At 40.8% G+C, this 14,011-nt stretch overlaps 1 protein-coding gene across 1 annotated transcript; it reads right to left on the bottom strand.

Moving 5' to 3' along the window:
• Positions 1–1,098: 1,098 nt before the first annotated feature.
• RP1 (RP1 axonemal microtubule associated) lies at positions 1,099–11,029 on the bottom strand. Its single transcript, XM_043880040.1, has 3 exons — positions 10,418–11,029; positions 9,010–9,181; positions 1,099–6,632 (listed from the first exon to the last, which is right to left on the bottom strand). The coding sequence occupies exons 1-3, from the start codon at positions 11,027–11,029 to the stop codon at positions 1,099–1,101; spliced, it is 6,318 nt and encodes a 2,105-aa protein (XP_043735975.1).
• Positions 11,030–14,011: the final 2,982 nt, after the last annotated feature.

The following is a 14,011-nucleotide window of genomic DNA, read 5'->3' as shown; positions in this document are numbered from 1 at the left end:
TTTTATAAGTCTTGTTTCTATACCATCAAACAATGAAAAACAAGAACCTAAAAAGATTCCCCGGTCAAGACCGAGGCAAAAATACCACAAGTATTCAAGAGGCAATTTATGGTTCCCAGCCTAATCAAATTTATTTCTCCTTCTAAGCAACATGTTTTTATTTATATCTAATTAAATGTTTTATTAACACAGGTGGACATGGAAAGAAATCTGTAAAGTTCTTCACAGCAGTTCTTTTTTCAAATTTAAGAACTCTGAAGTCACCTTTCTCTTTTCTTTTCCAACTTAAATCATTCCAGTTCTTCTCATTTTTCTTCACAAAGCTTGCCTTAAACTTTTTCATTTTCTCTGACCTATTTAAGTTTCTTGACATTTTACTAATGTTAAAGAGATTATAATTTCTAGGCAAAGTACTGGAGAGCCAGCTGAGTGGTACAGCATCATTTTCTACTCATGAGGAAAAATGGTGAGTCCTGTCCTAAGGAAATACTTGCAAGTTCATTAGACAGATGTTATGAGGAAAGTAGATTCAATACATTTGGCACACACACACACAGACACACACAAACATTACAAGACTGTTGTGACACTCTTATAATCATACTTTCATCAAATCAGCAGTTAAAATTAATAAATGAAGTAATCTTCAGCTATGTCTATTCCAGTAACTCACCAATACCTTCAATACACATTTTGCACTAAGCTGACATTTAAAAAAGGGAGGGAGAGATGTAATTCCTATCCTCAGGGCATTTATGATATCTTAGAAATAGAAATTAGAAATAGAAGAGAAATAAGAAATTACACATGTTCAAGAGAAAAACACATAGAAAGTTCAAAAAGAATAGACACCAAGTCTGTAACTACTGGAAAAATGAAGAATACAGGAGTGATTAAAGTCAAATTGGATTATCCAGTGGCAAGATTTCTAGGGTAAGTTCATTCTGAAGAAGTGGGAAATTCTTAGCAGTATCTAATCCACGTCCATCCCATATGCTTTATCTTTTCATAAGGAGAAAACACTGATGAAAGGCTGCACTGATACTGAAATTGGAAATCTGCTCATTCATCACGGCTTTCAAGATCAGTCCAATGTAATTAGTTTTCCTCTTCCCAAATGAAAAGAGTTTCATCTTCAAAAATATAAAATATTTCTAAGATATTTCTGTTGCTAATACCTAAGAATGTCTCAACTTGGCAAAACAGGCGGGCTTGGCCAAGCATTTCAAAGGACAAATGAGAGCTGTGTTCTCTGACTACTTGGTTGAGATTGGTTCCTGAGTTCTGGAATCTGCTATTTAATAAGTTATTGTTCTCATCAACTACTTCAAAGATATCCTTTGTCTGACTGCTGGGGTCTTGTGTATTTGAATTCACCTGACCCACAACTAACAACAATGTGTGCAAGAAATTCTTTAAATATGACTGAAATTTATTGAAATTATTTTCTTCCTCTAAGCCCACGCAGTTACTTCGTTTTAATTTTCTCCTTCTGTCCATCAAGTCAAATGTGTTATTAAAATGAGGCCAATTATTTGTATTGGCAATGGCATTATCAGTAAGTGTTCTTCTACTTCTGGTTTTACTGTTCTTATCTCTGAACATGGTTTTGCTTGACTGTCGTAAACATGGGTGTATTTTCATCCATAACTGGAGACTCAAAGAATTTTCAACATCAGAATCTTTGCAATATGCAAATCCTCGGTGTTCCTCATTTATGGGCTGGTTAATCACAGTGAGTATTGGGCAATGTTGACCACAGATATTATAGAGTTTATCCAAAGAGTCATCTTCCCGAAGGGCTCCATGAATTACATTACTACCAGCCAATGGTTGGTTCCTAACAGCACTATCAGAGACAGGATGGACTTTGTTACCAGCAGATGTGAAGACATGTGTGGCAGACGTACACACTCTCTCTGATCTAAGGTTGCCCTTCTCCTCTGCTGGGTGATTTGGTTTTCTCTCCTGAGCACAAGCTTCATCTTGAATATCTAGCTCATCATCATGGAAGGGCTCCGAGTCAGTACAATGAGGCATGTTAAAATAATTGCATCTCAGCTCAGGAGGCTGAGTCAGTTCCTCTAGTTCTGAGGAGGATAGTTCAGCCATGCTTGGGCCTGGAGCCAAATTTCCAAAATGTGAATATGGAACCTCGTTGCTGTTATTATCCAGTAGAGTATCCACTGATGTGGTGTCTGCATGGCCACATGGGTCAGAACATTCAGGTGATGACACTCTTAGCAAATGATTTTCTTTCAGGAGCCACTTTCCCTTGTCGATCAGTACTCCCTCTTCCTTGTCCCTGAGGATTCTTTTATGATCACTCTGTTTTGTACCATGTTCTGCAATATCTTCCCTGGGATAACTGGCCCTCATGTTATTAACATCACATTTATCTCGTTTTTGCTCTGGAAATTTCTGCAACACACTTGAATTACTAGATACCCGTTCTGAAGAGCCAAGTGACTGACCTTCAGGATCATAAAGACCTACTTTCCCAGTGCCCTGAAATTCCACAGAATCACAAGGATAAACCTGAGATGTGTGTGTAGATCCAGCAAAAAAAGATGGTCTCATCATCTCTGCTTTACCATAAAGTTTCTCTATTGTCCTTTTAACAAATCCTTTGTTGCATTCTTTCTCTGGGATCATCTCCACATCACTGTCACTGGGGCCATCACTGGATATCTTGTATGACTGTTCATTCTCACTGTCTTGTCTATAATCTGACCAATCAGAAGTTCCTGACCTTCTTAGACTGTTTTTAAAATTAAGAGGGGACTCTACAGAACTTCCAGCTTCCAAGCTTTCCACCATCTTTTTGACTCTTGTTTTAGTTTCTCCATCACTGGGCTCCTTTTCTGTATTTTGCTTAGAATCATAGCAAAATACTAAAGATGGTGGAGTCACCAGTCTCCTACTGATTGTCTCACAAACTACACTATCCTTTCCTTCTTCTGCATCATTTCTGCTGGACACTTCAATCAATTCCAAACTTTTACTAGCCTCTAACTCTTTTCGGATCAATTCTTCAGCCACTTGCTCCCCTGAATTTACCTTTGTATTAAAGATAACAGTGTTCTGGTTTTCTAATTCCTCAAAAGATTCCAATTCTGAGACGTTTCTTTCACTTGATGTCATGCTGTTGGTTGTTGAGCCTGGTTCTTCAGAAGTCTTTGAATCCTCCTTATCAAAAGATGTATATACATTTTTATCCTGAAATTTCTTTAATGAACAACTTTCAAATTTATCTAAAAAACTACTTTCTCCATCAAGTTCTGATTCAGTTGTATTTTGGAAAGAGCCACAGTGGCTTAAATTACTGATACTTTGGTGTGACACCAACATATTAGAGCCATGTTTACACCCAGGGTCTGCCAAAATATTTCTGTCTTTCTGAACTTCATCAACCCTTTCTAACTCTTCGGTCAATTCCAAATTATCAGCTCTCTCATAGACATGGTTTTGCTCATAAGTACAAGCCTCATGAGAAGACACAGCATCAGTAAGTGAAGAGATGTCTCCTAAGAAACAAGCCTTGTTCATGGAAGTCTGATCCACGGTACAGTCATCACTGGGGAAAGAATCTTCACTGAGGTGACAAGTCTCTTTTGGAGGGTAAGTCTCAACTACAGTGCCCATTTTACATGGAGAGCGAGTCACTGCTGTAACACAGACTTCAGAGACTTCCTCACCGGCAGTATGGCTTCCATCTAAAGAGATTGTCTGTGTTTTCCCATTTTCAGCACACTGAGGAACTATCTGAATGTTGGGTGTAGAGCAATTTGCAGAAAGACCTATTGGAACCACATCCTGTTCTTTCTCAGTGAGTCCAAAGTAATTCGTGGCTGATTCCACTAAGCTGGCCACGGCGGCCTTCAAGTCATCAGCTTCCTCTGTGACGGCAATGTGCTTCAGCACCTCCAACAATGCAAGTGTTTCTGAACTTCCACTGGTCGCCTTGAGAGTGTCACCCGGACAGAAGCTACTCATACCTCCCTTTAGGTTTAGCACCAGAAGCCATGCTAGAAGTACATTAGTGGAGGAATTACATATCAAAGAAGGGAAGGGAATTTCTGCAAGTGGACCTGGCATCTGAACAACTCCATTTTGAGCCTTGGGACTACTAGGAACCAAAGCTTGTAGCTGGCGAAGCAGCTGGACTGGCGACAAGCGCTGTGGGGCGTCCCCTTCCAGATCTACTTGTACGGCAGTCTCTACGCTTGGCCCTTTTGCAGCAAGGTTTATATCTTTGTAAACAAGGCTCACCTCTTGCCCAGACTTTGCAGCAGACACCTGACTTTTAGCATTAGGATCATCAGTAGCTGACTGCGACAAAGTACAGAATTCATGAACAGAAAGCAAGGAAGTATCATTCAGGGAGTCAGTACGGCTCTCACAGTGATCCTGGATGAGTTCTTCACTGCTACCTTTGTTTAAAGACATACCTGCTTTCTTCCCTAGATTGTCTCCTGTCAAAGTGGCACTTTTAGTTGTGTGTCTATTACTTTCCAGAACAGAATCATTTCCTTTTCCAGAACTAGTGTAGGAACTGTTTCCTGGAAGAAAGCCATTTTTGTAACTCGCCACATCCCTTTCCTTTTTGTATACTGGAGCTGACTTGCCAAATTGCAAAGCTGCTTGTGGACTTAAGTTCTGCAACCATCTTTGTACATAACTTTGAACTGAATGATGGGTAACATTCTCAGGAAAAACAGCTTTTTCCAAAGAAGCCAAAGAATTTGCCCTGGTTGTGACATGCTGCTTACTTACAGTAGTATCTGATTTCAACTTATCCCTTTTTTGTTTTTTCTGGCTCCTTAAAGTTATGTGTGAATTATTAACTTTTGAAACTAAACTCCTCTTTGATGTTCCTCTCAAATACCAAGATGCTGTTTCTGCCTGAGACTCTGGCCCACAAAAAGCATTGGGTTTTTGCTCAAGGAAGTTAAATAAATGAAATAAATTTTGATTTTCAAAAGTATTTTTGCAATATCCAATCTCATTGTGGGAAAACACTTTCTCTCCTTGACCAATTTCTCTTTTTGTAGGCCCTCCCAAGTTTACTTTGTTTAGTGGTCTGGATTTTCTTCTGGCTAAAAGTCCTTGAACCTTAGGTTTATGAATAGTATTTAATTTATTTCTATGTAAATTTCTGGAATTCACAGGATTATTACCTTTCGAAGAAAAATAATTTGATTCAATTACCGTATCACTTGCATGGAGGTCTTTTTCACAAAGTATGGCCCCTTTGAGGGGACTACATGAATCTTGCAATATGGTTTCCTGCGCAATTCTACCTCTTGTGTTCATTCTCTTATTCTTCCTAGGGATTCTTTTGGTTGCCATCTCTCCAGCCTGATGCTGAGAATTTATCACACGCTGCTGAGATTTCATCTTTTTTTTGCTAGCAACAGATGACGAAATCTGCTTTTCATTTTCTGGAAGTTTTGTTAAACCACACTGAGAAAATTCATGGATCAGTTGGTCAATTCTTGTAGTGACAGTAGAGGGTCCTACTGAAGCTGGGGTCTTGGAAATAGTTTTGTCAGTTCCAGGGTTGTTACTTGAAGAGTGAGCTGCATCTGCTAAGAAAGGGCTGGATCTATCATCGGTGTTACCATAAGTTCTTAAACTCTTAACACTAGCTTCGTTGTCTGCTGTGACATTATCAACTATACTTTCCTCCACAATTGAGTTTTCTGATGTAGTCTGTGGCAAGCCACCATTATGGGACATCTCTAACATCTTCTGACTTGTAATTTCTACAACACCAGCACTTATTGCACTTGATTTGAGCAATCTGCTTTCCTTTTTTCTTTCTAAAGATGATGCTACCTGCTCATGGTTATCAACTTGAACGAGTATGGGTCTGTTGGACACAGATGACATTTTACTGCAAGAATGTGTGACCATGTGATACTCAGACTTGTTTTCCCAATCTTTCCTTTCTTCATTGTAGGAAAACTGCCCAATCATTTTCTCTTGAACCTCAGTTTCAGATACTAAGGTCACACTCCCTATCACAGACTTCTTCTGCCTCACTCTCCTTGGTCCAGGTGTAGGGGGCCTGTAGAAACGATGCTTCACTCGATCCTGAGTTCCCTGGGTGGCATCTGTGTCCATAGTAGGGTTCTCCCAGCTAGTAGAACTGCAAGTTTCAACATCTTGATCTTTTACTTGAGTGTTCACCTCCTCCGCTAGACTGTCTACCTGACTACCACCTTTCTCCAGAGGTGAGACGTCTGTGGACAGTGAACATGCAGTAATCTTTACACCAGATGATCGATTATCCATTCTCCCTGGGAGACTGCTTATTTCACTTTTTTCACCATTATTGGACAGATCAGCTCTACAGAGAGTGGTTGTCCATTTTATGGTTTCTTCTTCCTTTATCTTGAATCGAATTTTCATCTCAACTGTCATAGTGCCATCTTGATTAAAAATAATTGATTTCTCAACATCATCTTCAGAAGGATATATCAATAAATTCTGAGAATCATTTTTTTCTAACGCCAAGTAATTTTCAGAAGCAAAAGAATGATCCGAGTAGCAATCATTACTCTGCATTTTCTCAGAAGAAAGAGAATAAATCTGAGACGTTGGGCTTGAAGATACATGTGTGCTCACTTTCAAGATTTTAAAAGTAAAATACAACGTGGAAGAGAGAGAAGTCATAAATATCCAATAGAGGAGGCAGCAAAGAAAGAAAAAAAGAAAATGAACAATTAGTATGAAAAATACCCTATTTTCTAAATGTCATAGTAAGATGTTGTTAAATTTCTCACCTCTATGTATTCATTTGGTCACTTTAATTCATGGTAATATCTGGTATGTTTCTACAACATACTCTTTAAAAAAGAACTTAAATTCTACTTCAGTGAGGAAATTCACAGAATTGTACTTAAGTCTTAATGAGTTTAATAAGGTAATTTTAATACAGAAAGTATAAAGTAGAAACTGCTAAAGATTCTAGCAAAAATAAAGAGGTTTCTGTGAGGTTTGGTTTTGCTGTATTATTCTGTTTCACAGTACTGGACTTGGGGTGTAATCCAGTGCTTCTTACCTAGTCATACAAGCAAGGGATAGTTTTTTGGTGGTATCCATCTTCCTATCAGTATGTATCAAAGAGAGGTATCTATAGCATTGCCAAAGTGAAAACAGTTTTATAATTTATTTTAAAGGCAAGATTAACTTAGTAATGATTATTAACTTGACATCATCTTCTATAAAAAGTACATTTAATGTCAGTCACAAAAGAGAAGAAAGCTAATCACAAAGCCAGATATCTAGGTATTTTTTTAACATGCATCTCTAGCGATGACCTTGGCACTCATGCTTCCTCAACTCAGTCAAATTACGATCTGTAGCTTGTATAGATGTGCACATGCTTGTGCTGTGCTATGCTCAGCCGCTCAGTCATGTCTGTAGTCCACCAGGCTCCTCTGTCCATGAGATTCTCCAGGCAAGAATACTGGAGTGGGTTGCCAAGCCCTCCTGCAGTGGATCTTCTCGACTCAGGGACTGAAGCCGGGTCTCGGTTGTCTCCTGTACTGGCAGGTGGATTCTTTACCACTGAGTCACCTGGGAAGCCCTGTGCATTAGCTTACCATCAATTAAACACCTTTTGCTTCAGGGTATAAGGCTAGAGATACTCTCTCTTATTTTTGGAATATATTTACCAAATTTATTTGGTAATATATTTACCAAATATATTACCAAAATTATAGATGAAAATGTTTCACTCATTATGTTTTAAAGTAAAAACTTACTGAAGCCCTCAGATTCCCTGAAGCCATCAAAAACCATGCTCAGAAACCCACATCAGAGATAAGATAATAAAATGACCAGGGTGAGACAACACTACCCTAGGCAAAACAGATATTTAGCTGCACACAGGCATACCCTGTGTACCCAATCCCCATGGACTTCCCACATGGCACAATGATAAAGAATCTGCCTGCAATGCAGGGGACACAGGTTCAATCCCTGGGTCAGGAAGATCCCCTGGAGGAGGAAATGAGAACCCACTCCACTATTCGTGTCTGGAGAATCCTATGGACAGAGAAGCCTGGCAGGGCTACAGTCCATGGGGTCACAAAGAGTCAGACATGACTGAACCAACAGAACACATAAAATAACTAAATAACAACAATAAGTGAGAGTTGAATCTGCCCATTTGAGCAATAGGTAGAGGAATTAACACTACTCAAAATGTGTATTATAGCACGTTGAAAGAAAATAAAAACTAAAATTGAAGTGTAAATGGCAATCAACACTTTAGCACTGAGTTAAAATGCTGCACACAATGAATAATGAGATCAGCTATGCCTGAAAAGGGTAACTTACAGCCTATACCACACTCATGGGTATCAAAAGGTCCTCGTCCTCCCCTATCCAAAGGATAATGTCACACTGTATGATATTTAAGGACCTGTCAATCTAGAGTACTGTTAGCTAGCAACTGGCCATATGAATTTTTTTTTAATTAATAAAAAGTGAATCTAAGGGCCTATGGCTTTTACTGGAATAACTTCAGAAAGTGGAGCATGTATGAAATTAAGAGAATTTTTTTAAAGTCAGTCAATTAATCTGAGCTCAGCTGTGCTACATGGTATTTATTATATACAGAAAACTCCAAAATTATTGGTGCATTGCTTACTCATATCCCATAGAATTTAGAATTCCTCTCTAAACCAAGAAATGATGGCATTTTGATCTTTTATCTAGGTATTAGGTGCAAAACAAAAAAAAATAAAAAGAAACTCATCAATTTAAATAGATATATCATTGATTGATTTGAAAAACAATCTTTTTAAAATTATTAATCTCTCTGACGCTTTGCAGCTATAAATAGAACCAATTTCAGTTTAAAATGTTTTGATCCTCTCTTTTTCTGTGATGAAGGAAATTGGTCATTTAAGATGAATTGCTGTTGTTGTTTTGAGGTTAAAATAAAAAAAAACTTAGGGCTAAAAATAAGGGCTATATATTTAAGTGACTTACTTTTTCTGCTTTCTGACCTGGCATTTCCCTTGGGGTACACACGACGAGAGATCCCCGGTAATCTAGCAGGAAGCAAGTACTTTTGGATGTCATAATTTCCTGGTTTAAACGGTTCCCTTCCTGCTGCCACCACAGCTCCAGAGCTCAGGATCACAGCCTGCAGACTGGGAACCTAGGGAAAAAAATCAAAGAGTTGTGGTCCTGACACGAGCAACATGAAGTTCTGTTCTTTCCATACACTGAGTTTATGACAGATTGAATTAATTTAACCACCTCCACAGTTTGAAAAAGATACTCACCACCCATCTGTTGGGCACCAATGATGTATACAAACTAATGAAGTACCAAACGGGGATGGGGGCGGAGAAGGGGACATTAGACCAACATCCTTATTCAGCCCACAACTGCCTGGGACAGATCAGAGTTCTGCCCTCATAACTAAAGAAACCTTCAAAAGGTATGCAAGACTACCCCTGTCCTACCCACCCAAGCACCCAGCTGGGAATGGGCCTGACAGTCACTCCAGGACCACAACATTGAGTGACTGTGGACACGCAGGTCCCAGAAAAATGCTTTCTGTCCCCGACAGAATAGCACTCTAGGCCACTCTTTTTTAAGAAATATCATTGAGATTATGTAACAGGGAACAGAAAATCTAACTCTATGTTGGATCTGTTTCTTTGACTTTAACCTTTGCTTTCCAGTTGCTTTTGTTATTATCATCACATTATCAGCCATTATTACATAATGGTTGCCTCAGGGAACCTAGCCCCGTCTGCCTGCATGCTCACCTAAAGTGCCTTTGTTCAGCTCATGGGGAGACAATCTGACCTTGCCCACCTGTGGATGGCTGCAGAAAAGAAGAAATTAACACGACCTCACCCCAGGCTGGCCCAGGCTGGCAATATTTTGCAAAAATAATGGCTATTTTACTTTATTTCCTCACCTCCTCCCCTTCTCTGTTCTATAAAAAAACTGGCATACAGATTCCAAAAAGATGGTTTTGGGGGACACTAGTCCTCTCAGTCTGCTAGCTTTTGAATCAAGTCCTATTCCTTGCCTCAACACTTCATCTCACGATGTATTAGCCTATTCTACAGTAACACATTATGTGCCAACACCTTCTGTAAATCAAGGCTCAAGGGAAAGAGTGGAGGAGAAAAAAAGAGGTCCTGCTGGACCATGCCTCATCCGAATCTGACCTCAAAAAGAAGAACATCCACCCAGATGAGCCAGTGCCCTCCCATGCACACTGAAGCATGTTAGCATGCAACTGTGAGCCTGCACGAACGTTCTCACACATGCATGCACACACGTGGGAAAAACCTTCTTGGGGGAGGTGAACACCATCACATCACTCACTACTCGCGCTCAGATGTGAAGAGCCCCCGTCCCCTCAAACGCTCACCTTCCTTCCGTCTGTGGCGTACAGCTTGGTCACCGGGCGCTGCATGACCTGTGTCAGGTACTGCAGGAAGACCTCGAAGCTCTGCGTGACCCTCCTGTTGAGCACAATTGCACGCCTCGTCTTGGGGTCGCCATTCCTGAAGACCACGAGCCGTCGCGGCACACGCAGCATGCCGGGAGCAGCAGGGGCGGGGCCTCGCTGCACATGCGTGCTGAGAGCTCGGCTGCTGAGCCAGGGCCGCGGGCGACGCCGGGCCTTGTCCAAGTCCACTGGCTGCACCTTCCTGCCGTGGGAGCACAGGTACGACTGACCGTCCTCCAGCTCCTCCAGGCGCGTGATGCTGTGCCTCCCCCGGGGGGTGCTGATGTTCCGCACCCCGAAGGGCAGGGGCACCTTGTCCGACAGGTTGTCCAGCAGAGCATCGAATGTCTTGAAGGAACGAGGGTTCAGCACCACCCGGACCCCGCCGAACTGCGGGTCTCCGCTCTTGTAGAAACTGATCCTTTTGGCCACGACAGGCTGGGTGATTCCCGACTGGCGAGGAGAAGGAAGCTGACCTTCAGAGGAGATCCGGCGAACCATGGAGAAACTGGTGGAAGGAGTTTCGCTCATTTTGGTTGAGACCTGGGGAGGGAAGGAAATTATTCAGACTTCATGGTAACAGCACCAAGAGGAATACGTGCTGATGCTAACACAGCTACTGATAGCTGTTCCTAGGATTTCATTCATTCACTTACTCATTCGTTATACCTTCCTGTTTTGAAAGATAACTTTCAGGGCTTAAAATAAAAAGATATAAAAGCAGCAGTTAAGTAAGGGTGTTTATAATTGAAAGATTAAAAGCAGCCTAAAGGAACATCTATGGTGGTCTAGTGACAAAGACTCTGCTCTTCCCATGCAGGGAACTAGATCCCACATGCCACAGTTAGAAATCTGACATGCTGCAACTGAGACCCAGCATAGCTAAATAAATAAGTAAAATAAATAAAAATTAAAAACAACCTAAAGACAGCAATGAATTGGGCACAGGTAGATAAATCATGAGGTATACATCCATGGAAAACTGCACAACCATTAAAGAGGGCTTTATTGGCCTGTATTTATTGGCATAGAGAAATGATCATGACATTTATTACTAAGTGAAAAAGCAGCTTGTAGAATACACACGCTAGGCCATTGCCAATGTGTATAACATTTATTATACTAGAAGAAGAAAATGTATATACAGCCCAGTGTTGATGGTGGTTATCTCTGATGGCAGAGCTGTGGATAATATTTGTGTTTTTAATACATTGCCAAATTTTGTGAATCTTTAAAATTAGCAGGTATTATTGAACAATTTTAAAAATAAAAGGAACACAAATCAGAAACCATCCAATGACAAGAGCTTTGCAACTGATCAGTTTAGTTCTACATGTCCTGGCAGTCAAGGAAAAGGGAGAACACAGGAGTTTATAAAGTTCAAATTGTTTGTTAGATGGAATCAAATGAACTCATTTGGAGGAAGTTGTTTCCTGACATTAAATTCTGGAAGGCCCTTTAAAAAAGGGCCATATTAAGGTAGTTTAAGATGTTTTCATTACAGATTGTAGAAAATGCAGTTAAATTACACACAACTAACCCTAAGTTGGAAAATGCTGCACTAAACAAATATTTTTAGAATGAATGACGGCATTACTATGGGCTGCTACAAATGATGCAATCTGGTTACTGCTCCCAGTAGAGCCTGGAAAGTGAAATTTTCCAACGGAATTTAAAAGCCACTTCAGCCAATCACTGAGGTTTTCCTTGTCCACATTCCAAGAGTCTGACTGACAAGTGAGCAGCTTGTGGGAGGGTTTATCTGAGGCTTGGCTTGTTTTTCATTGGTAGCACACTGCAGCTACTTTCTGTTGTTCTAAATCAACGTAATTATTAGTGTCTTTTGACTGAGTAAGAATGTCCTGCAGCCTTGAAGACAAATTGGACAAACTAAATAAATATGATCAGTATCATACAGATGAATAAGGCATGTTCAGCACTGTAAATCAGCTATAAATCTGGGCCAAATCACTTACTTAAATGTTTGCAAGCTGTTATCTAAGACTCTTCATTTATCTCCAATATGACTTGCCAATATTATTTATATGTAACATAATATAATGTGTTCAAAGATCAGCCTAGAAATGAGATGTGTCTCCCCTTCTCTCTTCTCAAGCAGTTTACAGTAATTATAATACTTAAGACACAAAAAGCAGTGTAGCAGGAGCTGGGGAATCCAGCTTTGCAGTGTCAGCAAAACCTTAATCTCTGCTCATCCTCGGCTGATAAACTCTGGTCTGACCTGACAAACTGTGCCATGCTGCTGTGATGAAAGGGATGAATTTCTTCGTTATCTGAACAAAAGACTTCAGAAGTCTTTGCCTCCAACCACTTTTTAGGCTCGTTTACTTAATATATATTTGAAGTTATTTTACATGAATAGTGTTTAAGACACATTTTTCACCTAAATTTGAATAGCATATTCATCTATATGTAAGTTCATGTGTGCATGCTCAGTCGTGTCCGACTCTTCGAGACCCCATGGACTGTAGCCTGCCAGGCTCCTCTGTCCATGGGATTTCCCAGGCAAGAATACTGGAGGGAATTGCCAGTCCCTTCTCCAAGGGATCTTCCTGACCCAAGGATCGAATATGGGGCTCCTGCATTGGCACGCAGATTCTTTACCACTTAACCCACCAAGTTCCTGGTGAGGCTTTTGATTCCAGTAGCATCCTGCCTGGATCTCACTGTTTAGAGAGCTGCTCACCTGCTGGTCATGTTGGGAACACAGTTATGTGAGCTGATACACTTAGGGTTTTGTTAGGCAGTGGGGGGTGGGGGGAGGTGTCTTGGTTTTTGTTTGTTTGTGGCTGAAAAACGAGAAAGAAGATTTTGTGCTGGGACCAGAAAGGAGACCATGGAAGATAGGGTCCATGGGAGGGAAGACATGGCCCCCATGGTCCCGGTCTGACTGCCGCTCAGTACTGATCATTGGTTTTGAATCTAATGCATGAAGGAAGAAGCTGGAGTTACCATTTCCTGGGAAGAAGCCATATGCCCAGCAGAGGAGGACCATCTGCAGAGCAATTACCTGCAGCAGAGTAGTTGCCAGGCACGTTGAAGAGGAGGCCACAGCAAAAAAAAAAAAAAAATACAAGTTCCTCTGGTCCTCACTAGCAGTGATCTCTAACTAGCAGTTGGAGGATCTCTGGGAACTCCTGGAAGTGACTGGAGGAAGTTTTGAAGATCGTGTTGATATTTTGAATACATGTGGCTGGGATTTAAGAGCCCATGGTGAGGTGGGCAAGCACAGCAGAGTCTAATGAAGATTCCACTATTATTGAATAAAAGGATCTCTGTGCATACAGTGGGACTTCTCTGGTGGCTCAGACAACAAAGAATCTGCCAACAATGTGGAAGACCTCAGTTCAATCCCTGGGTCAGGAAGATCCCCTGGAGAAGGGAATGGCTACCCACTCCACTATTCTTGCCTGGAGAACTCCATAGACAGAAGAGCCTGGCGGGCTACAGTCCATGGGGTCACAAGGAAGCTAGGATCTTGAGGCCCTCCAC

This window comes from Cervus elaphus, chromosome 21 (assembly GCF_910594005.1).
Source record: "Cervus elaphus chromosome 21, mCerEla1.1, whole genome shotgun sequence".
Taxonomy (NCBI): domain Eukaryota; kingdom Metazoa; phylum Chordata; class Mammalia; order Artiodactyla; family Cervidae; genus Cervus; species Cervus elaphus.
The sequence above is the reverse complement of the archived record's forward strand: the minus strand, read 5'-3'. Positions and strand labels throughout refer to the sequence as shown.

What these genes read in the sequence shown, in the direction of transcription:
- RP1 (XM_043880040.1), bottom strand. Translation starts at nt 11,029, where the DNA reads ATGAGCGAAACTCCTTCCACCAGTTTCTCCATGGTTCGCCGGATCTCC. An exon ending in ACGCCACAGACGGAAGGAAG is followed by an intron (nt 9,182 to 10,417) that starts GTGAGCGTTTGA and finishes TTTTTTCCCTAG; the next exon opens with GTTCCCAGTCTGCAGGCTGT. An exon ending in CAGGTCAGAAAGCAGAAAAA is followed by an intron (nt 6,633 to 9,009) that starts GTAAGTCACTTA and finishes AAATCTTGAAAG; the next exon opens with TGAGCACACATGTATCTTCA.